The sequence below is a fragment of the Rhinoraja longicauda genome, chromosome 34 (assembly GCF_053455715.1).
Source record: "Rhinoraja longicauda isolate Sanriku21f chromosome 34, sRhiLon1.1, whole genome shotgun sequence".
Classification (NCBI taxonomy): domain Eukaryota; kingdom Metazoa; phylum Chordata; class Chondrichthyes; order Rajiformes; family Arhynchobatidae; genus Rhinoraja; species Rhinoraja longicauda.
This window is the reverse complement of record NC_135986.1, coordinates 12,611,882-12,635,450: the sequence shown is the minus strand read 5'-3', so window position 1 is coordinate 12,635,450 and position 23,569 is coordinate 12,611,882. Positions and strand designations below refer to the sequence as shown.

General features: G+C 47.9%; 2 protein-coding genes across 2 annotated transcripts; one reads left to right on the top strand and one right to left on the bottom strand.

Moving 5' to 3' along the window:
• Positions 1 to 217: 217 nt before the first annotated feature.
• LOC144609708 (histone H2A-like) lies at positions 218 to 604 on the top strand. Its single transcript, XM_078428208.1, has one exon. It carries the CDS (start codon positions 218 to 220, stop codon positions 602 to 604), a length of 387 nt encoding a protein of 128 aa, XP_078284334.1.
• A 2,486-nt stretch (positions 605 to 3,090) lies between these two features.
• Positions 3,091 to 4,199, bottom strand: LOC144609711 (histone H2B 1/2-like). Its single transcript, XM_078428212.1, has one exon. The coding sequence runs from the start codon at positions 4,184 to 4,186 to the stop codon at positions 3,815 to 3,817; it is 372 nt and encodes a 123-aa protein (XP_078284338.1). The 5' UTR covers positions 4,187 to 4,199; the 3' UTR covers positions 3,091 to 3,814.
• Positions 4,200 to 23,569: the final 19,370 nt, after the last annotated feature.

Sequence of the window (23,569 nt, the reverse complement as noted above, 5' to 3'; positions counted from 1 at the left end):
TTTCAAGTCATTTTGGCGACTGTCGGTTATTTTCCGCGGTCGTCTTGTTGCCGTCTGATCATTGGCGAATGAACCAACTTTCTAATTGGACTGTTACATACCACCAATGAGATACAGCGCCGCATCACCAATCGTAAACGACGAACGGCATTTCCCCAGAAGCTATTAGAAGGGCGAGTGCGGGACGATTTCCATTGGTGTACAGTAATTAGTCGAAATGTCTGGAAGAGGGAAAACAGGTGGTAAAGCTCGGACCAAGCCCAAATCTCGCTCGTCCCGGGCCGGGCTGCAGTTCCCGGTGGGCCGTGTTCACAGGCTTCTGAGAAAGGGTAACTATGCTGAGCGGGTGGGTGCTGGAGCCCCGGTATACATGGCTGCTGTGCTCGAGTATCTGACGGCTGAAATCCTGGAGCTGGCCGGTAACGCGGCCCGGGACAACAAGAAATCCCGCATCATCCCCAGACACCTACAGCTGGCCGCCCGCAACGACGAGGAGCTCAACAAGCTGCTGGGAAGGGTGACCATCGCTCAGGGCGGGGTGATGCCTAATATCCAGGCCGTGTTATTGCCCAAGAAAACCAGCGCGGCCACCAAGACCAAGTAACTGGGCGAAACATTAATGTAACGATCCAACGGCTCTTTTCAGAGCCGCCCAGAGTGTCTGTCTAAGAGCCGAGTACCACTTCACAACAAACGTTCTGTGTATCTACCGCAGACGAGTCTCTCAGTCTTGGTCGAAATCCCGCAGAGTAACGACTATATCCGCGCACGAAGAGCTCCGTCTCAAACCCGAACTCTTCCCAGTGCCATTTCTCTTATTCAAGGGAACCCCCACCTTCCCTTGTACTTCCTGTATGAATGGTGGCGCCTAATGTCATTGGTGAGGGGAGCGGCCCATTCATGAGTGGCTTCGTGCACCAATGAACAGGCGGCAACAAGAGAAGCGCCGAAACCAACGGTCAGTCCCCAAAATGAGCCGAAGTTTGAAAAGTCCGCCAACATTTTTTTATTCCATAAAAATATGAAAAAACAAACATAACCTCGGATTGATCATTTGTTCCCGGTCAATTTACAATAGAAACGAAGTGTGAATTAATTCTCCGACATGAGAGATTCTGCGAATTTACATGAACGATCGGAACAAATGCGTTTCACTGAACATAACAGCCGGCGGGTTTCTGTGTAAACAGTATTTATTATGTTATAGAAACATAGAAAATAGGTGCAGGAGTAGGCCATTCGGCCCTTCGAGCCTGCACCGCCATTCAATATGATCATGGCTGATCATTCAGCTCAGTAGCCTGTACCTGCCTTCTCTCCATACCCCCTGATCCCTTTAGCAAAAAGGGCCACATCTAACTCCCTCTTAAATATAGCCAATAAACTGGCCTCAACTACCTTCTGTGGCAGAGAATTCCACAGACTCACCACTCTCTGTGTGAAGAAATGTTTTCTCATCTCGGTCCTAAAAGACTTCCCCCTTATCCTTAAGCTGTGACCCCTGGTTCTGGACTCCCCCAACATCGGGAACAATCTTCCCGCATCTAGCCTCTCCAACCCCTTAAGAATTTTATATGTTTCTATAAGATCCCCCCTCGGTCTTCTAAATTCCAGCGAGTACAAGCCCAGTCTATATAGTCTTTCCTCATATGTAAGTCCCGCCATCCCAGGGATCAATCTGGTGAACCTTCTCTGTACTCCCTCTAAGGCAAGAACGTCTTTCCTCGGGTTAGGAGACCAAAACTGCACACAGTACTCCAGGTGCGGTCTCACCAAGGCCCTGTACAACTGCAGCAGAACCTCCCTGCTCCTAAACTCAAATCCTCTTGCTATGAATGCCAACATACCATTCACTTTCTTCACTGCATGCTTGCTTTCAATGACTGGTGCACCATGACACCCAGGTCAAGTCAAGTCAAGTCAAATTTATTTGTCACATACACATACTCGATGTGCAGTGAAATGAAAGTGGCAATGCCTGCGGGTTGTGCACAAAAAGAATTACAGTTACAGCATATAAATAAAGTTAATAAGTTATTAAACATAGCACAAAAAGTGTCGACAAAAATTTAGTCTCTGGGGTTATCAAAGTTGACAGTCCTGATGGCCTGTGGGAAGAAGCTCCGTCTCAACCTCTCCGTTTTCACAGCGTGACAGCGGAGGCGTTTGGCTGACCGTAGCATCTGGAACAGTCCGTTACTGGGGTGGCAGGGGTCCCTCATGATCTTGCTTGCTCTGGATCTGCACCTCCTGATGTATAGGTCCTGCAGGGGGACGAGTGTAATTCCCATGGTGCGTTCTGCCGAACGCACTACTCTCTGCAGGGCCATCCTGTCCTGGGCAGAGCTGTTCCCAAACCAGACTGTAATGTTGCCGGACAGGATGCTCTCTACAGCCCCAGAGTAGAAGCAATGAAGGATCCTCAGCGACACTCTGAATTTCCTCAGTTGTCTAAGGTGGTAAAGGCGCTGCTTAGCCTTACCCACCAGTGCGGCAATGTGCGTTGCCCACGTCAGATCCTCTGCGATGCGGACTCCCAAGTATTTGAAACTGCTCACCCTATCCACAATAGACCCATTTATCTCCAGTGGCGTGTACGTCCTTGGATGTTTAGCCCTTCTGAAGTCCACAATCAGCTCCTTTGTTTTAGTGACATTCAAGAGGAGGCTATTGTCCTGACACCAGAGTGCCAGATCAGCCACCTCCTCCCGGTAGGCCTTCTCATCGTTGTTGGAGATCCGGCCCACCACCACAGTGTCATCAGCAAACTTGATGATGGAGTTTGAGCTGAACCTGGCCCTACAGTCATGTGTGTACAGGGAGTACAGTAGGGGGCTAAGGACGCAGCCCTGGGGGGATCCTATGTTCAGGGTGAGGGAGCTAGATGTGTGTTCCCCCATCCTGACCACTTGGGGCCTGGCAGTGAGAAAGTCCAGGACCCAGGCACACAGAGGGGTGCTAAGCCCCAGTTCCAGCAGCTTTTCAACCAGTCTGCTGGGGACTATTGTGTTGAATGCTGAACTAAAGTCAATGAACAGCATCATCACATAGCCCCCCTGGCTGTCCAGATGAGAGAGAGCGGTGTGTAGAACCTGGGAGACCGCATCATCCGTGGACCTGTTCGGACGGTATGCGAACTGTAGTGGGTCCATGTTGCGAGGAAGGAGGGCGCAGATGTGCTTCTTGACTAGCCTCTCCAAGCATTTCATGACAACCGAGGTGAGGGCCACCGGTCGGTAGTCATTTAAACACGCTGGAGAGTCACGTTGCATCTCCCCTTCTCCCAATCTGTCACTGCTCACAAACTGCGGACGGACGCGAGACTACAGTGGTTCTGTGAGGACTGAATGTCCCGATCTCAGTAAAAGGGATTTTGGAAACTTAGACATAGAAAATAGTTTGAGGAGTAGGCCATTCGGCCCTTCGACCCAGACCGCCATTCAATATGATCATCCAAAATCAGTACCGTCCCGGCTTTTCCCCCATATCCCTTGATTCCCTCAGCCCCAAGCGCTAAATCCAACTCTCTCTTGAAAACATCTTTCTTGAATTGGCCTCCACTGCTTTTCTCTGATACACATCTCTGCGTGAAAATGTTTTTCCTCATCTCAGTCCTAAATGGCCTACCCCTTATTCTTGAAACCATATGGCCGCAATTTAATTAACGTAAACATAATTTAAAACATTGCTGCCTAAACAAGTCCCAATACAATTTTGCAGCAATTAGATGCCGAAATAGTACAAATCTTTCAGTGAAATTGTGGGCGGCTCTTAAAAGAGCCTTTTGGTTTGGGTTTGTCGGCACTGAGGATCTTTACTTGGAACTGGTGTACTTGGTCACCGCCTTTGTCCCTTCCGACACGGCGTGCTTGGCCAGTTCCCCGGGCAGCAGCAGGCGCACGGCGGTCTGGATCTCCCGGGAACTGATGGTCGCACGCTTGTTATAATGAGCCAGGCGGGAAGCCTCGCTCGCGATGCGCTCGAAAATATCGTTGACGAACGAGTTCATGATGCCCATGGCCTTGGAGGAGATGCCGGTGTCGGGGTGAACCTGCTTCATCACTTTGTAGATGTAGATGGCGTAACTCTCCTTCCTCGACTTCCTACGTTTCTTGCCCGCCTTTCCTGCAGGTTTGGACACGGCTTTCTTGGCGCCCTTCTTGGTCGCTTTCGGTGGCTCAGGCATTTCGTCTCTCGGCTTCAGACACACGAATGTCTGGAACAAGCTCTGAGCGCGGATTAAATAGGCTGCCCCATGCTAATGAGGGAATGGGGCAGGCGAGCACTCTCATTGGTCAGTTTGATGCATCTGTTGGATTGGACCACTGAAGCGACCAATCACAGCGCCTCCCTGCCACCAATCACAGAGCGCGCCTACCGCCACGTGTCCTGTGACACTGACAGGGCGGGGGAGGCGGAGTTGGGCGGATCCGCTGCTAGGAATCATCGCTTCTCAGTCACGCAGGGGCCAGGCTGGGGAAGGACGGCACATGGGCTTTTCCCACAGGCCAGTTCCTGTGGGACTCGACAATCCTCTGGGATTCACAGTCACGGTCTCAGTTCCACAAAAGGACAGCCGTCACCACACATACAATACACATGGTTCAAGGTGAAGGGGAAAGATTTAATAGGAATCTGAGGGGTAACTTTTTCACACAAAGGGTGGTGGATGGAGGAAACAAGCTGCCAGATGAGGTAGTTGAGGCTGGGACTATCCCAACGTTTAAGAAACAGTTAGACAGGTACATGGATAGCACAGCTTTGGAGGGATATGGGCCAAGCGCAGACAGCTGCGACATGTTGGCTGGTGTGGGCAAGTTGGGCTGAAGGGTCTGTTTCCACACGGTATCACTGTGACTGACTGAGCAGAAAGACTAACAGCTCAACAGCTGACATACATGGATAGTCTAGATTCCAGTCTGGTTCCCCGAAATTCACACTCAATCCTTGTCCATGTGAGTATGAGGGGAAGGGGTGGGGGACATCATTGAAACTTACAGAATAGCCAGCACCGCCATTCAATGTGATCATGGCAGATCATTCTCAATCAGTACCCCGTTCCTGCCTTCTCCCCATACTGCTATTCTTAAGAGCTCTATCTAGCTCTCTCTTGAATGCATTCAGAGATTTGGCCTCCACTGCCTTCTGAGGCAGAGAATTCCACAGATTCACAACTCTGACTGAAAAAGTTTTTCCTCATCTCAGTTCTAAATGGCCTACCCCTTATTCTTAAACTGTGGCCCCTTATTCTGGACTCCCCCAACATTGGGAATATGTTTCCTGCCTCTAACGTGTCCAACCCCTTAATAATCTTATACGTTTCGTTAAAATCCCCTCTCATCCTTCTAAATGCCAGTGTATACAAGCCTCGTCGCTCCAGTCATTTAACATATGACAGCCCAGCAATTCCGGGAATTAACCTATTAAACCTACGCTGCACGCCCTCAATAGCATGAATATCCTTCTTCAAATTTGGAGACCAAAATTGCACACAGTACTCCAGGTGCGGTCTCACTATGGTCCTGTACAACTGCAGAAGGATCTCTTTGCTCCTATACTCAACTCCTCTTGTTATGAAGGCCAACATTCCATTGGCTTTCTTCACCGCCTGCTGTACCTGCATACTTCCTTTCAGTGACTGATGCACTAGGACACCCAGATCTCGTTGTATGTCCCCTTTTCCTAACTTGACACCATTCAGATAATACTTTGCCTTCCTATTCTTACCACCAAAGTGGATAACCTCACACTTATCCACATTAAACTGCATCTGCCATGCATCCGCCCATTCACACAACCTGTCCAAGTCACCCTGCAACCTCATAGCATCTTCCTCACAGTTCACATTACCACCCAGCTTTGTATCATCTGCAAATTTGCTAATGGTACTTTTAATCCCTTCATCCAAGTCATTAATGTATATTGTAAATAGCTGCGGTCCCAGCACCGAGCCTTGCGGTACCCCACTAGTTACTGCCTGCCATTCTGAAAGGGACCCATTTATCCCCACTCTTTGCTTTCTGTTTGTCAACCAATTTTCTATCCATGTCAGCACCCTACCTCCAATACCATGTGCTCTAATTTTGCCCACTAATCTCCTATGTGGAACCTTGTCAAAGGCTTTCTGAAAGTCAAGGTGCACCACATCCACCAGCTCTCCCCTGTCAATTTTCCTAGTTACATACTCAGTATTCCAGAAGATTAGTCAAGCATGATTGACCCTTCGTAAATCCATGCTGACTCGCAACGATCCTGTTACTACTATCCAAATGCTCCGCAATTTCGTCTTTTATAATTGACTCCAGCATCTTCCCCACCACTGATGTCAGACCAACTGGTCTATAATTTCCCGTTTTCTCCCTCCCTCCTTTCTTAAAAAGTGGGACAACATTAGCTACCCTCCAATCCACAGGAACTGATCCTGAATCTATAGAACATTGGAAAATGATCACCAATGCATCCACAATTTCTAGCGCCACCTCTTTAAGTACTCTGGGATGCAGACCATCAGGCCCTGGGGATTGATCAGCCTTCAGTCCCATCAGTCTACCCAACACCATTTCCTGCCTAATGTGGATTTCCTTCAGTTCCTCCGTCACCCTTGGATCTCTGGCCACTAGAACATCTGGGAGATTGCTTGTATCTTCCTTAGTGAAGACAGATCCAAAGTACCGGTTCAACTCGTCTGCCATTTCCTTGTTCCCCATAACAAATTCCCCCGCTTCTGTCTTCAAGGGACCCACATTTGCCTTGACTATTTTTTTCCTCTTTACATACCTAAAAATGCTTTTACTATCGTCCTTTATATTATTGGCTAGTATACCCTCGAACCTCATCTTTTCTCCCCGTATTGCCTTCTTAGTCATCTTCTGTTGCTCATCTTCTGTTGCCATTTCTGTAGGACTGGGGCCTCAATTATTAACCATCCATATTAATCACCTGGAGGAGAGGGCAGAGTATAAGGATGCACCTTGGCTGAGCGCAAAGTAAAGAGGGGAGAAGGCATTCTTGTGTACTCATTACACAGGGCAGGTGCAGCAAGTAGTGTGGGAGGGAAATGGCACATTGGCATTTACTGCAAGAGGGTTAAAGTTGAGAAATAGGGACGTATTACAGTTGTGCAGGTATTTGGTGAGGCCACATCTGGCGTACTGGGAATAGTTCTGTACTGTACTGAAGAACGGATACGCTGGGATTCAGCGTCAATTTAAAAGTGATTCAGTTGGATACTCCCTGGGAGGGAGAGGGTTGTTCTATAACAAGGAGTGCAAGAATTAAGATCAGAATCTTTGACATTTGAAAAATGAAGGGTGAATTTACAGAAGCATAAGATCCTTCAGGTTCATGACAGGGTAGAGGTGGAGATGCTTCCACCAGTGGGGGACATTGGAATGAGGGGACAGGTTTACATGATCAGGGAGTGGTCATTTAAAACAGGGTTGTTGCAGTCCTCTGAGGGTGGGGTATCTGAGGAATTGCAAAACATTTGGATAAGAAATTGCACAACATTTGAATAGAAATTGCAGAACATATGGGTAAGAAATTGCAGAACATTTGGATAGCAGTAACAGGATCGTACCGAGTCAGCATGGATTTATGAAGGGGAAATCATGATTGACTAATCTTCAGGAATTTTTTGAGGATGTAACTAGGGAAATGGACAAGGGAGAGCCAGTGGATGTAATGTACCTGGACTTTCAGAAAGCCTTTGATAAGGTCGCACATAGGAGATTAGTGGGCAAAATTAGAGCACATGGTCTTGAGGGTAGGGTACTGACCTGGATAGAAAATTGGTTGGCAGACAGGAAACAAAGAGTAGGGATTAATGGGTCCCTTTCAGAATGGCAGGCAGTGACTAGTGGGGTACCGCAAGGATTGGTGCTGGGACCGCAACTATTTATAATATACTTTAATGACTGCGATGAAGGGATTAAAGGTAACATTAGCAAATTTGCAGATGACACAAAGCTGGGTGGCAGTGTGAACTGTGAGGATAGAAACATAGAAAATAGGTGCAGGAGGAGGCCATTCGGCTCTTCGAGCCAGCACCGCCATTCATTGTGATCATGGCTGATCGTCTACAATCAATAACCCGTGCCTGCCTTCTCCCCATATCCCTTGATTCCACTAGCCCCTAGAGCTCTATCTAACTCTTTCATAAATCCATCGAGTGATTTGGCTTCCACTGCCCTCTGTGGCAGTGAAATTCGGAACATTTTACCTGCATCTAGCCTGTCCAGTCTATTTATAATTTTATATATTGCTATTGGATCCCCTCTCATCCTTCTAAACCCCAGTGAATACAAGCCTAATCTTGTCAATCTTTCCTCATATGACAGTCCCGCCATCCCAGGGATCAATCTCGTGAACCTACGCTGCACTGCCTCAATTACAAGGATGTCCTTCCTCAAATTAGATGGCCAAAACTGTACACAATACTCCAGATGTGGTCTTACCAGGACCCTCTACAACTGCAGAAGAACCTCTTTACTCCTATACTGAAATCCTCTGGTTATGAAGGCCAACATGCCATTAGCTTTCTTCACCGCCTGCTGTACCTGCATGCCAACCTTCAGTGACTGGTGTACAATGACACCCAGGTCTCGCTGCACCTCCCCCTTACGTAAGCTAACACCATTGAGATAATAATCTGCCTCTTTGTTTTTGCCGCCAAAGTGGATAACCTCACTTTTATCTATATTATACTGCATCTGCCATGCATCTACCCACTCACTCAATCTGTCAAGGTCTCACTGCAACCTCCTAACATCACTTCACAGTTCACACTGCCACCAAGTTTTGTATCATCTGCAAACTTGCTCGTGTTGCTTCTAATTCCCTCTTCCAAATCATAAATATTGGATGCTATGAGGTTCCAGGGTGACTTGGACAGGTTGTGTGAGTGGCAGATGCATGGCAGATGCAGTTTAATGTGGATAAATGTGAGGTTATCCACTTTGGTAGTAAGAACAGAAAGGCAGATTATTATCTGAATGGTGTCGTTAGGAAATGGGGAAGTACAAAGAGATCTGGGTGTCCTTGTTCATCAGTCACTTAAAGGTGGCTTGCAGGTACAGCAGGCAGTGAAGAAAGCTCCACAAGCATGTTGGTTTTTATGACAAGAGGAGTTGAGTATCGAAGCAAAGAGGTCCTTCTGCAGTTCTACAGGGCCCTCGTGAGACAGCACCTGGAGTACTGTGTGCAGTTTTGGTCTACAAATTTGCGGCAGGACATTCTTCCTATTGAGGGAGTGGAGCATAGGTTCACCAGGTTAATTCCCGGAATGGCGGGACTGTCGTATGTTGAAAGACTGGAGCGACTAGGCTTGTATACACTGGAATTTAGAAGGATGAGAGGGGATCTTGTTGAAACATATAAGGTTATTAAGGGATTGGACACGCTAGAGGCAGGAAACATGTTCCCAATGTTCGGAGAGTCCAGAACCAGGGGCCACAGTTTAAGAATAAGAGGTAGGCTATTTAGAGCGGAGATGAGGAAAAACTTTTTCACTCAGAGAGTTGTAAATCTGTGGAATTCTCTGCCTCAGAAGGCAGTGGAGGCCAATTTTCTGGATGCTTTCAAGAGAGAGCTTGACAGACCTCTTAATGATACAGGAGTCAGGGGGTATGGGGAGAGGGCAGGAACGGGGTACTGATTGTGAATGTCAGCCTTGGTCACATTGAATGGCGGTGCTGGCCGAAGGGCCTACTGCAGCACCTATTGTCTATTGAATATGCCTTCCTGCGTATGTGGAGACTGGATCACTGGAGGGAATGTCAGAGGGGGATACAGTTTTGTAAGGTCTGGAAAGTGTGGGCAATGTGGAACTGAGACAGGAGTTGAGTCGGGGGACAGATCAGCCATCATCACAATGAATGGTGGGGCCGGCTTGAGGGGCCAGGGAGCCAACTCCTGCTCCCGTTATCTTGTGTTTTTCTGAGTGTGGTTCTCATCTGTAACTCCCTGCCGCCAGGGGTAGTGGAAACAACCAGTCAAGCCTTTCAGAAGGAAATTGTACAGGTCCTTCAGGGAAATAACCTGCAGACTTATAGACAATAGACAATAGGTGCAGGAGGAGGCCATTCGGCCCTTCGAGCCAGCACCGCCATTCAATGTGATCATGGCTGATCATTTTCAATCAGTACCCCATTCCTGCCTTCTCCCCATACCCCCTGACTCCGCTATCCTTAAGAGCTCTATCCAGCTCTCTCTTGAATGCATTCAGAGAATTGGCCTCCACTGCCTTCTGAGGCAGAGAATTCCACAGATTCACAACTCTCTAACTGAAAACTTGTTAACCTTCCAAGCACAGAAAAGTAGTTGAAGCCTCGGGCTGATCAGTAATTTTATTAGTCGATGACCCTGATAGTGATCTGAAAGGAAATGACAATGCACATGCAGGCACAGGCCTGGAAAACACAACACTGTTTGACAAGCACCGAGCGTTTGCCTCCATAATGAAACCAGGCTCCATAATGAAAGGTCCAACAACCCAGCACTACTCTGTAGGGCCACTGATTCCTTTGTTGGACAGAACGGCATGAACACCCGCTGCACTACACTGTAGGTTAAGGGAATGTCTGGAGTTTACTACACCATAGGGTTGTGGGGGTCAGATCACTCTAGGTATTTGAAGAGGGAAACAATTTTTTTCCCCCAGAGGAAACCCATGCAGTTCATGGGATGAACGTACAAACTCCGTAAAGACAGCACCCGTAGTCAGGATCAAAGCTAGGTCTCTGGCACTGCAAGGCAGCGACTTTACCATTGCGCCACCCTGCTGGCCATGAAGGAAAGATGTGATTACATTGGAGGTATCACAAAATGCTGGAGTAACTCATCAGGTCAGGCAGCATCTAGGAGAGAGGGAATGGGTGACATTTCGGGTCGAGACCCTTCTTCAGACTGATGTCAGGGGGGCGGGACAAAGTAAGGATATAGATAGAGACAGGAAGATAGAGGGAGATCTGGGAAGGAGCAGGGGCTCCTATAACTCCCCCTCCCATTCCCAGTCTGACCTTTCTGTCATGGGCCTCCTCCAGTGCCATAGTGAGGCCCACCGGAAATTGGAGGAACAGCACCTCATATTTCGCCTGGGCAGTTTGCAGCCCAGTGGTATGAACGTCGACTTCTCCAACTTTAGATAGCTCCTCTGTCCCTCCCTTCCTCTGCTCCTTCCCAGATCTCCCTCTATCTTCCTGTCTCCACCTATATCCTTCCTTTGTCCCGCCCCCCTGACATCAGTCTGAAGAAGGGTCTCGACCCGAAACGTCACCCATTCCTTCTCTCCTGAGATGCTGCCTGACCTGCTGAGTTACTCCAGCATTTTGTGAATAATGTTGGTTGTATGCTGCCCAAGCGAAATATGAGGTGCTGTCCCTCCAATTTCCGGTGGGCCTCACTATGGCACTGGAGGAAGCCCATGACAGAAAGGTCAGACTGGGAGTGGGAGGGGCAGTTGAAGTGCTCAGCCACCGGGAGATCAGGTTGGTTAAGGCAGACTGAGCGAAGGTGTTGAGCGAAACGATTACATTGGAGAGAAGATTCACCGCAATGTTGCCTGGGGTGGAATGTTTCAGTTATGAGGGGAGACAGGACAGGCTGGGTATGTTTTCATGGTGCAGGGGAGACTGAAGCGAACCAGATAGAGATTTAAAAGATTATGAGAGGCACTGATCGGGTTGATAGTTAGAAACCTTTCCCCCAGGAAGAGGTGTCATAGGCACAGGTTTAATGAGAAAATAAATAAGTTTAGGGGTGATGTGAGGAGTCATTTATTTTTTCACCCAGGCATTGGGTAATATCTGGAATGCACGGCCAGAGGGGGTGGTGGAAGATGGTATTTACGACACAAGTGCTGATAATAGAGTAATACGGCGTGGAAACAAGCCCTTCAGCCCAACTTCCCACATTAACCAATATGTCCCATCTACATGAATGAATGAATGAACAAGTTTCTTGACCAAGTATGTGCATATACAAGGAATGTGCCTTGGTGCTCCACTCACAAATGACAACACAAACATACTGTTAACAATAAAGCATAACCACATCAAAACCATAAGGATACAACATTACGGTCTAAATATGTGGGTGAAAATAAACCAGAGGAAAAAAAAGACTACACACTTCGGTTATTGAATAGAACTACTACTCGTGGATAAAAGCTGTTTTTATGTCTGGCTGTGGCTGCTTTGACGGTCCAGAGTCGCCTTCCAGAGGGAAGTGCTTCAAAGAATTTGTAGCCAGGGTGAGAGGGGTCAGAGTTGATCTTGCCCGCTCGCTTACAGGCCCTTGCAGTGTACAGTTCCTCAATGGGGGGAAGGTTGCAGCCAACAACCTTCTCAGCTGATCAAATGATCCGTTGCAGCCTCCGGATGTCATGCTTGGTGGCTGAGCCAAACCAGACCATGATGAAAAAGGTGAGGACGGACTCAATGATACCAGTATAGAATTGGAGCATCATTGCCTGTGGCCCATGAGTCCTAACTGCCTGCTTTGGCCTATATCCCTCCAAACCTGTCCTATCCATGCACCTGTCCAATAGTTTCTTCAACAGCAATCAGCAGCAGTAGCAGCAATCAGCAGCAGCAGCTTGGGAAGTATTGTGTGGAGATAGTAAGGAGTAAGACCTGGGTGATCTCCCGGACAAGTTTCGATCGCCTAGCTTGGGGTCGGAGAGGAATTTCCCGGATTTTTTTCCCCAAATTGGCATGGGTTTTTTATCCGATTTTTCGCCTCTCCCAGGAGATAACTCAGTTCTTTTGGGTGGGCGGTTGGAGCGGGTGGAGTAGCGGCCGGGCGGTAGGTTTAGTAACCGAGCACGGGGCTTTGTTTGGAGAGTATGAGTGCCAGGGCAGTTTATTGTTCTGGGTGTCGGATGTGGGGAATCTGGGAGTCTGATAGTCTTCCAGACATCCACATCTGCACCAGGTGCGATGAGATGGGGCTCCTAAGGGACCGTATTAGGAACCTGGAGGGGCAGATTGATGACCTCCATCTGGTTAGGGAGAGTGAGGAGGTTATAAAGAGGAGTTATAAAGAGGTGGTCACTCCAAGACCACGGGAAGTAGACAAGTGGGTCACGGTTAGGGGGGGCAAGGAGCAGAGGCAGGGACGAGAGAGTACCCCAGTGAATGTACCCCTTGGTAATAAATACTCCTGTTTAGGTGTTGTTGGGGAGTATAGCCTACCTGGGGGCAGCGACGGCGTCCGGGCCTCTGGCATGGAGTCCGGCCCTGTTGCTCAGAAGGGTAGGGAAAGGAAGAGGAGAGCGATAGTAATAGGGGACTCTATAGTGAGGGGGTCAGATAGGTGATTCTGTGGACGCAGTCGGGAGACCCGGATGGTGGTTTGCCTCCCTGGTGCCGGTGTCCGGGATGTGTCTGAGCGTATCCAGGATATCCTGAAAGGGGAGGGAGAGGAGCCAGAGGTCGTGGTACATATAGGTACCAACAATATAGGTAGGATAAGGGAAGAGGTCCTGAAAGGAGAATTTAGGGGGCTAGGAAGAGAGTTAAAAAAAGGACTAGGTAGAGGATTGAAGTGTAGGACATCTAAGGTTGTAATCTCTGGATTACTCCCTGTGCCACGAGCTAGTGAGTATAGAAATAGGAGGATAGAGCAGCTTAATGCGTGGCTCAGGAGTTGGAGCAGGGGGGAGGGATTCGTTTTTCTGGATAATTGGGCCTGTTTCTGGGAAAGGTGGGAACTGTATAGGCCGGACGGTCTCCACCTTAACCAGAGGGGGACCAATATCCTTGCGGGGAGGTTTGCTAGCACTGTTGGGGAGGGTTTAAACTAATTTGGCAGGGGGTTGGGATACAGCATGGAGCTAGTATAGGGGGTGAGAAGGAAAATATAGAGGAAATAACTGGTCAGATTGGGAGGCAGAACAAGAATGCCCCAGCACAATGGGGTAGGGCAAGTCTGAACGGCATTTATTTTAATGCAAGGAGTATTGGAAGCAAGGGGGATGGTTTGAAGGTGTTACTGAACACATGGGAGTACGACATTGTTGCCATTACGGAAACATGGTTGAAGGAAGGGCAGGACTGGCAGCTCAATATTCCAGGGTATAGAATCTTCAGGCGAGACAGAGAGCAGGAAAAAAGGGGAGGGGGTGTTGCAGTATTAATCAAAGAATCTATTTCTGCTGTAAGAAGGGATGACATATTAGCGGGTTCCTCAAATGAGGCTATTTGGGTGGAATTGAGAAATAGAAAAGGGGCATGCACCTTACTGGGTGTATACTACAGACCCCCAAACAGTCAGAGGGAAATAGAAGAACATATTTGTAGGCAAATCTAGGGGGGGTGTGAAAACAACAGGGTAGTAATAGTAGGGGATTTCAACTTCCCGAATATTGATTGGGATAGCCAAAGTGTCAAGGGCCCTGAGGGTGCAGAGTTCCTAAGGGTCATCCAGGAGGGCTTTTTGAGCCAATATGTTGAAAGTCCAACAAGGGAGGGGGCGGTATTGGACTTAATCTTGGGAAATGAGGCCGGACAAGTGGCTGAAGTGTCAGTGGCAGAGCATTTTGGTGACAGTGATCACAATTCAGTGATATTTAAGGTGGTAATGGAAAAGGATAAAGAGGGACCAGAGGAAAGAGGAAAATTTCTAAATTGGGGCAAGGCCGATTTTAATCTGATAAGGCAGAAGTTGGCCCTGGTGGACTGGGATCAGCTTCTCGTGGGGAGGACCGCATCAGAACAGTGGGAGTCATTCAAAGGAATAATTGAAAAAGTACAGAGGAAGCATGTTCCCCTAAAGTTTAAGGGTGGGACAAACATGTCCAAAGAACCTTGGATGTCGAACGATATAGTAGGATTGATCCGGAAAAAAAGGGGGGCTTTTGGAAGGCATAAAGAACTTAAGGCACAGACATCATTAGAGGAATACAGAAGGTGTAGGGCGGTTCTTAAAAAAGAAATTAGGAGAGCAAAAAGGGGCCATGAGACAGCACTAGCGGGCAAAATAAAAGAAAATCCCAAAGTGTTCTATAAGTATATCAAGGGTAAGAGGGAAAGAGTGGGGCCCATCAGGGACCATAGTGGAAAGCTGTGTGTGGAGCCAGAGGATGTAGGAGAAGTTTTAAATGATTTTTTTGCATCTGTTTTTACGAGGGAGGAGGGCGATGCGGACTTAGAAATGGAGCAGGAGGGTTGTGATGTTCTTGAGCATATTGCTATTGACAGGGTGGCGGTGAAGTGGATAAGTCTCCGGGCCCTGACGAGATGTATCCCAGGATGCTGAGAGAGGCAAGGGAGGAGATTGCGGGGGCTCTGGCACAAATTTTCAGAGCCTCTCTTGCAACAGGGGATGTACCGGAGGACTGGAGGATAGCTAATGTGGTGCCATTATTTAAAAAGGGCAGTAGGGATAAACCTGGGAACTACAGGCCGGTGAGTCTGACATCGATGGTGGGGAAGCTGCTAGAAAAGATTCTGAGGGACAGAATCAGTCTTCACTTGGAGGAGCGAGGGTTAATTAAGGATAGTCAACATGGCTTTGTTAAGGGAAGGTCATGTCTGACTAACTTGATTGAATTTTTTGAAGGGGTGACCAAGGAGGTAGATGGGGGTAGTGCAGTGGATGTGGTATACATGGATTTCAGTAAGGCTTTTGACAAGGTCCCACACAGGAGACTAGTCAAGAAGGTAAGAGCCCATGGGATCCAGGGCACCTTGGCAAAATGGATAAAAAACTGGCTTAGTGACAGAAGGCAAAGGGTGATGGTAGAAGGGTGCTTCTGTGACTGGAGGCCGGTGTCCAGTGGGGTGCGGCAGGGATCGGTGTTGGGTCCCTTACTGTTTGTAATCTACATAAATGATCTGGATGTTAATGTACAGGGCATGATCAGCAAGTTTACAGATGACACAAAGGTAGGGGGGGTGGTGAATAGCGAGGAAGGGATCTGCAAGCTGCAGGAAGATATAGATGAGATGGTCAGATGGGCGGAGCAGTGGCAGATGGAATTTAATCCTGAAAAGTGCGAGTTGATGCACTTTGGCAGAAATAACTTGGAGAGGGAGTACACCATGAATGGAAGGACCCTAGGGAAGACAGGGGTACAGAGGGACCTTGGAGTACAGGTACACAAGTCCTTGAAGGCAGCAGGACAGGTGGACAGGGTGGTCAAAAAGGCATATGGGTTACTGGCCTTCATTAGCCGGGGCATCGAATATAAAAGTAGGGGGGTAATGATGGAATTGTACAGAACACTGGTGAGGCCACAGCTGGAGTATTGTGTACAGTTCTGGTCACCACATTATAGAAAGGATGTGATAGCTTTGGAGAGGGTGCAGAGGAGATTCACCAGGATGCTGCCAGGGATGAAGGGCCTCGGCTATGAGGAGAGACTGAGCAGACTGGGGTTGTTTTCCCTGGAGCAGAGAAGGCTGAGAGGGGACATGATCGAGGTGTACAAGATCATGAGGGGCATAGATAAGGTAGATGGCGGGGAACTTCTTCCACTGGTGGAAGGTTCAACAACGAGGGGACATAGATACAGGGTAAGGGGAGGGAGGTTTCGGGGGGATGTGAGAAATAACTTTTTCACCCAGAGGGTGGTTGGAGTCTGGAACTCACTGCCTGGGGTGGTGGTGGAGGCGGGAACACTCACAACGTTGAAGAGGCATTTGGATGGGCACTTGAAATGCTACAACATTCAGGGCTACGGTCCAAATGCGGGAAAATGGGATTAAAATTAGACTGTGTTTGGTAATGGGCGGCGCGGACACGATGGGCCGAAGGGCCTCTTTCTGTGCTGTAGGACTATATGACTCTATTGTAATCCTAATTAGTACTTCTCCCTGTCTCAACGACCTCCTCTGGCAGCCATTCCATATACCCACTGCCCCTTGTGTGACAAAATTACTCCGCAGATCCCTATTAAATCTTTACCCCGTCACCTTAAAGCTATGTCCTCTGGTTCTTGATACCCCTGCTCTTGGCAAGAGACTCTGTGCATCCATCCAATCTATTTCTCAAGATTTTATACACCTCTAGAGGATCACCCCTCATCCTCCTTTGCTCCAGTGAAAAGAGTCCCAGGATACTCAACCTCTGCCTCTAGCTCAGACCCTCGAGTCCTAGCACCAGGACTTCTGAAATTCTTCTCTTCATTCTGGCCTCTGTACCCTTTCCAATTACAAAATCGTTCTTGTAACATAGTGCCCAGAACTGAAGACAACACTGGAAAAGTGGCCAAACCAATGTTTTATAAAACTGCAACATGACCTCATGACCTCTCTGCTCAGCAGGTAGACACAAGAACTGGAGTAAGTCAGCAGATCAGGCAGCATTTCTGGGGAAAAGGAATAGGTGACCGTTTTGGGTCGAGACCCTTCTTCATATTGAGAGTCAGGGAAAGGGGAAACAAGAAAAATAGTACTTAATACTGACTGACGAAGGCCAATATGCCAAAAGCCTTTTTGACCATCCTATCTGAATGAAGCGTTGTATCACACGGCCATTGCATTTGACGCTCCTAAATAAAGTTTTGATGGCCATGCCCTATCTTTGTGCTGTGTTTTAAAGTTTTCTTTAATGGAAGGTCCAAGTAACATCTCGAAGAACAAAGGGTTCAGTGAGACAAGCTCAGAGCTGAGGGTTCAGGCCACTGAGTATATTCTCTCCACCCCATCCCCGCCCCCCCCCCCCCCCCCCCCGAACCACCATCATCAGGCAACTGTGTAGATTGTTAAAAAAAAATTTAGCAACTGAGGCCCACTGAGTCCGCGCCGCCCAGCGATCCCCGCACATTAACACTATCCTACACACACTAGGGACAATTTTTACATTTCCCAGCCAATTAACCTACATACCTGTACGTCTTTGGAGTGTGGGAGGAAGCCGAAGATCTCGAAGAAAACCCACGCAGTTTCACGGGGAGAACGTACAAACTCCATACAGACGGCGCCCGTAGTCAGGATCGAACCTGAGTCTCAGGCGCTGCATTCGCTGTAAGACAGCAACTCAACCGCTACGCCACCTGGTATCCCAAGGTCAATTTACTCAGCAACACTTTTACAAGGCCAAACATAGAAACATAGAAACATAGAAAATAGGTGCAGGAGTAGGCCATTCGGCCCTTCGAGCCTGCACCGCCATTCAATATGATCATGGCTGATCATCCAGCTCAGTAGCCTGTACCTGCCTTCTCTCCATATCCCCTGATCCCTTTAGCAAAAAGGCCACATCTAACTCCCTCTTAAATATAGCCAATGAACTGGCCTCAACTACCTTCTGTGGCAGAGAATTCCACAGACTTACCACTCTCTGTGTGAAGAAATGTTTTCTCATCTCGGTCCTAAAAGACTTCCCCCTTATCCTTAAGCTGTGACCCCTGGTTCTGGACTCCCCAAATATCGGGAACAATCTTCCCGCATCTAGCCTCTCCATCCCCTTAAGAATTTTATATGTTTCTATAAGATCCCCCCTCAGTCTTCTAAATTTCAGCGAGTACAAGCCCAGTCTATCCAGTCTTTCCTCATATGCAAGTCCCGCCATCCCAGGGATTAATCTGGTAAACCTTCTCTGTACTCCCTCTCAGGCAAGAACGTCTTTGACCATTGACTGTAAATCCCCTGCCCTGATATCACAACCAAACATGCATCAAATTCCATGTCTACTTCATTTCATTTCCTTGTCTACTTTCCCCAATTGATCTAAATCCTGCCAAAAACATAAACAACCTTTTCCCCTGTACACTGTACCACCATTGTGTGTCACCTGCAAGCTTACCAATGATATCCTGGACATTATCACAAAATGACTCATATTTATGACAACGAATAGAGGAACCAGCAATATCACTGGGCAGAAACCTCCAGTCTGAAATGGGAAAGAATGCAATGATGCTAAAGAGGCCACAGATGGAGGATGGGCCATGACCCCACCGACCAATACCAGAAAACCAAACTGATCTCCCGGTGGCCGAGCATTTCAACTCCCCCTTCCATTCCCAGTCTGACCTTTCTGTCATGGGCCTCCTCCAGTGCCATAGTGAGGCCCACCGGAAATTGGAGGAACAGCACCTCATATTTCGCCTGGGCAGTTTGGAGCCCAGTGGCATGAACATCGACTTCTCCAACTTTAGATAGTTCCTCTGTCCCTCCCTTCCCCTCCTCCTTCCCAGATATCCCTCTATCTTCCTGTCTCCACCTATATCCTTCCTTTGTCCCGCCCCCCTGACATCAGTCTGAAGAAGGGTCTCGACCCGAAACCAGGGCCGTCTTAACGCATGGGTCTGATGGGCACTTGCCCGGGGGCCCCATGCTGATCTGTGTATGTTAAGTGACTTGCAATCAATAAAGACTACTTTAAAAATGTAGGTTCAATAAGTGCTTTTTTCGCAACATTTTCAGTGCTTCTCACAGCGATCTGTAAGTGCTTTTTGCAACAATGTAGCACCCTAAGTCCATCGCTAAGTGCTTTTCGGTAAGTGCTTTTCGCCGGAACGACAGGGGGTGGGGGCTGGTTGGGAAAGGGGGATGGGGGAGAGTAACGGTGGGGGCCCCAGTACACTGCTTTGCCCGGGGGGCCATAATGCTGTAAAAACGGCCCTGCCCGAAACGTCATCCATTTCTTCTCTCCCGAGATGTTGCCTGACCTGCTGAGTTACTCCAGCATTTTGTGAATAAATCGATGGAGGATGGACACAGCACCAGTGGGACAGAGCAACAGAGAGAGTGAGTGAGAGTCAGGATCAAGGAGGAATAGGACCACGAAGATGAGAATGCTAAAACTGATGCAAGGACCCAGTGGATAAGGTACGCTGGGGGGTAGTGTGAATTGTGAGGAAGATGCAATAAGGCTGCAGGGTGACTTGGACAGGTTGTGTAAGTGGGCGGATACATGGCAGATGCAGTTTAATGTAGATAAGTGTGAGGTTATTCACTTTGGAAGTAAGAATAGAAAGGCAGATTATTATCTGAATGGTGTCAAGTTAGGAAGAGGGGATGATCAACGAGATCTGGGTGTCCTAGTGCATCAGTCATTGAAAGGAAGCATGCAGGTACAGCAGGCAGTGAAGAAAGCCAATGGAATGTTGGCCTTCATAACAAAAGGAGTTGAGTATAGGAGCAAAGAGGTCCTTCTACAGTTGTACCGGGCCCTGGTGAGACCGCACCTGGAGTACTGTGTGCAGTTTTGGTCTCCAAATTTGAGGAAGGATATTCTTGCTATTGAGGGCGTGCAGCGTAGGTTCACTAGGTTAATTCCCGGAATGGCGGGACTGTCGTATGTTGAAAGGCTGGAGCAATTAGGCTTGTATACACTGGAATTTAGAAGGATGAGGGGGGATCTTATTGAAACATATAAGATAATTAGGGGATTGGACACATTAGAGGCAGGAAACATGTTCCCAATGTTGGGGGAGTCCAGAACAAGGGGCCACAGTTTAAGAATAAGGGGTAGGCCATTTAGAACGGAGATGAGGAAGAACTTTTTCAGTCAGAGAGTGGTGAAGGTGTGGAATTCTCTGCCTCAGAAGGCAGTGGAGGCCAGTTCGTTGGATGCTTTCAAGAGAGAGCTGGATAGAGCTCTTAAGGATAGCGGAGTGAGGGGGTATGGGGAGAAGGCAGGAACGGGGTAGTGATTGAGAGTGATCAGCCATGATCGCATTGAATGGCGGTTCTGGCTCGAAGGGCTGAATGGCCTACACCTGCACCTATTGGCTATTGTCAATGTTCATAGCACTGGGGTGTAAGCCACCCAAGTGAAATATGAGATGCTGTTCCTCCAATTTGCAATGGGTCTCATTCTGGAAATGGAGGAGAACAAGGACAGAAAGGTCAGTGTGGGAATGGGAGTGGATACAATAGGTGAGGTTGGAGGTGGTGCAAGTGAACCTCTGCCTCACCAGAAATGACTGTCGGGGTTTTTGGATGGAGTCGAGGGGGGAAGTATAGGGACAGGTGTTGCATCTCCTGCAGTTGCAGGGGAAAGTACCCGGGGAGGGGATGGTTTGGGTGGGAAGGGACGAGTTGACCAGGGAGTTGCGCAGGGAATGATCTCTGCGGAAAGCAGAAATGGGTGGAGATGGGAAGATGTGGCCAGTAGTAGTATCCCGTTGGAGGTGATGAAAATGTCGGAGAATCATGATCAGCCATGATCACATTGAATGTCAGTGCTGGCTCGAAGGGCTGAATGGCCTACTCCTGCAACTTTTGTCTATTGTCTATGTCATAGAGTAGATGGCAGCCAATATCCCCTGTGATGGAGATAGGGAGATCAGGAAAGGGAGTGAGGTGTCAAAGATAGTTCATCAATTTGAGGACAGGGTGGAATTGGTCATAAAGCTAATGAAATCAACATTTTCTGCACAGATGCAGGAGACAGCTGCGATGCAGTCATCAATGTAGTGCCAAGGGCTTTGATGGAGTGGAATAAGTCAGATGTGTTCTGAATGGTTTCCTCTGGCAATATGTGGAGGCCCCTACAAGTGAGAAGGCAAAGATGGATCTACTCTTCAGAAATTGGGAACAGCATGTCACCGAAGTGTCAGTGGTGAGCCTTTTGGAATTAGTGACACTAGTTTTATGAGCTTTCAAATGATTATGGATATAGACTGTGGACCCACAAGTTAATATTCTGAATTGGGCAAGGCCTACTTCGATGGTATTAGACAGGAACTTGCTAAGATTGATTGAGGTGGGTTTATGGGCCAAAGAACGTCTGGAATGTGGGATGCATTTAAAAGTGTGATGACAAGAACTCAGAGCATGCATGTTCCTGTTTGGGTGAAGGCAAAACAGGTTGCAAAGACGCCTGGATGGCAAGAGAAATTCAGACTCTCATCTGGAAAAAGGAGGTGGCATTGGACAGGAAAAGGCAGCTGTGATCAAGTGTATCCCTGAAAGAGTTTTTGGATATAAGGAACATACTTAAGAAATTAGGAGGGCAAAAAGAGGGCAGCAGATAGCTCTGGCAGTTAATATTATGGAAAATCCAGAGATTTTAAATATGCATAAGAGAAATAGGGTCACGACACAGAGAATATGGTCCCTCAGAAACCAATGTTCTTTAATTTCTGTGTGGAGCCGCAGGAGATGGGCACGGTCCTCAATGAGTATTTCTCCTCCGTTTTTACCAAGGGGAAAGACGTGAATCCTGGGGAACTTGGGACAGGAACAGTGATGTCTTAAGGTCACTCCATGTTACGATCAAGGAGAGGCTGGACGTCGTAATACATATGAAAGTACATAAATTGCCTGGGCCCGATCAGATATATCCAAGTTACAGAAGAACTTGTGGCAGCCCTGGCTGATATATTAAAATGGGTGAGGTGCCATGAAGATGACTAATGTTCTGCCTCTATTTAAGAAAGGCTGCAAGGAAAAAAGCCTGGAACGATAGACCAGTGAGCCTAACATTTGTGGTAGGCTCATTACTGGAAGGGATTCTGGCAGATAGACAATAGACAATAGGTGCAGGAGGAGGCCGTTCGGCCCTTCGAGCCAGCACCGCCATTCAATGTGATCATGGCTGATCATTCTCAATCAGTACCCCGTTCCTGCCTTCTTCCCATACCCCCTGATTCCGCTATCCTTAAGAGCTCTATCTAGCTCTCTCTTGAATGCATTCAGAGAATTGGCCTCCACTGCCTTCTGAGGCAGAGAATTCCACAGATTCACAACTCTCTGACTGAAAAAGTTTTTCCTCATCTCAGTTCTAAATGGCCTATCCCTTATTCTTAAACTGTGACCCCTTGTTCTGGACTCCCCCATCATTGGGAACATGTTTCCTGTCTTTAACGTGCCCAACCCCTTAATAATCTTATACGTTTCGATAAGATCTCCTCTCATCCTTCTAAATTCCAGTGTATACAAGCCTAGTCGCTCCAGTCTTTCAACATGACAGTCCCGCCATTCCGGTATTTAACCTAGTAAACCTATGCTGCACGCCCTCAATAGCAAGAATATCCTTCCTCAAATTTGGAGACCAAAACTGCACACAGTGCTCCAGGTGCAGTCTCACTATGGCCCTGTACAACTGCAGAAGGACCTCTTTGCTCCTATACTCAACTCCTCTTGTTATGAAGGCCAACATTCCATTGGCTTTCTTCACTGCCTGCTGTACCTGCATGCTTCCTTTCAGTGACTGATGCACCAGGACACCCAGATCTCGTTGTACGTCCCCTTTTCCTAACTTGACACCATTCAGATAATACTTTGCCTTCGTATTCTTACCACCAAAGTGGATAACCTCACACTTATCCACATTAAACTGCATCTGCCATGCATCCGCCCACTCACACAACCTGTCCAAGTTACCCTGCAACCTCATGGCATCTTCCTCACAGTTCACACTATCACTCAGCTTTGTATCATCTACAAATTTGCTAATGGTACTTTTAATCCCTTCATCCAAGTCATTAATGTATATTGTAAATAGCTGCGGTACCAGTACCGAGCCTTGCGGTACCCCACTAGTTACTGGCTGCCATTCTGAAATGTTGGTGGTGATGGTGAAATGTTGGGTTTTTCCCCATCACAAATAGATAGGGTGGTCAAGAAGACATTCGGTTCATTGCCCTTCATCTGTCAGGGAATTGGGCACA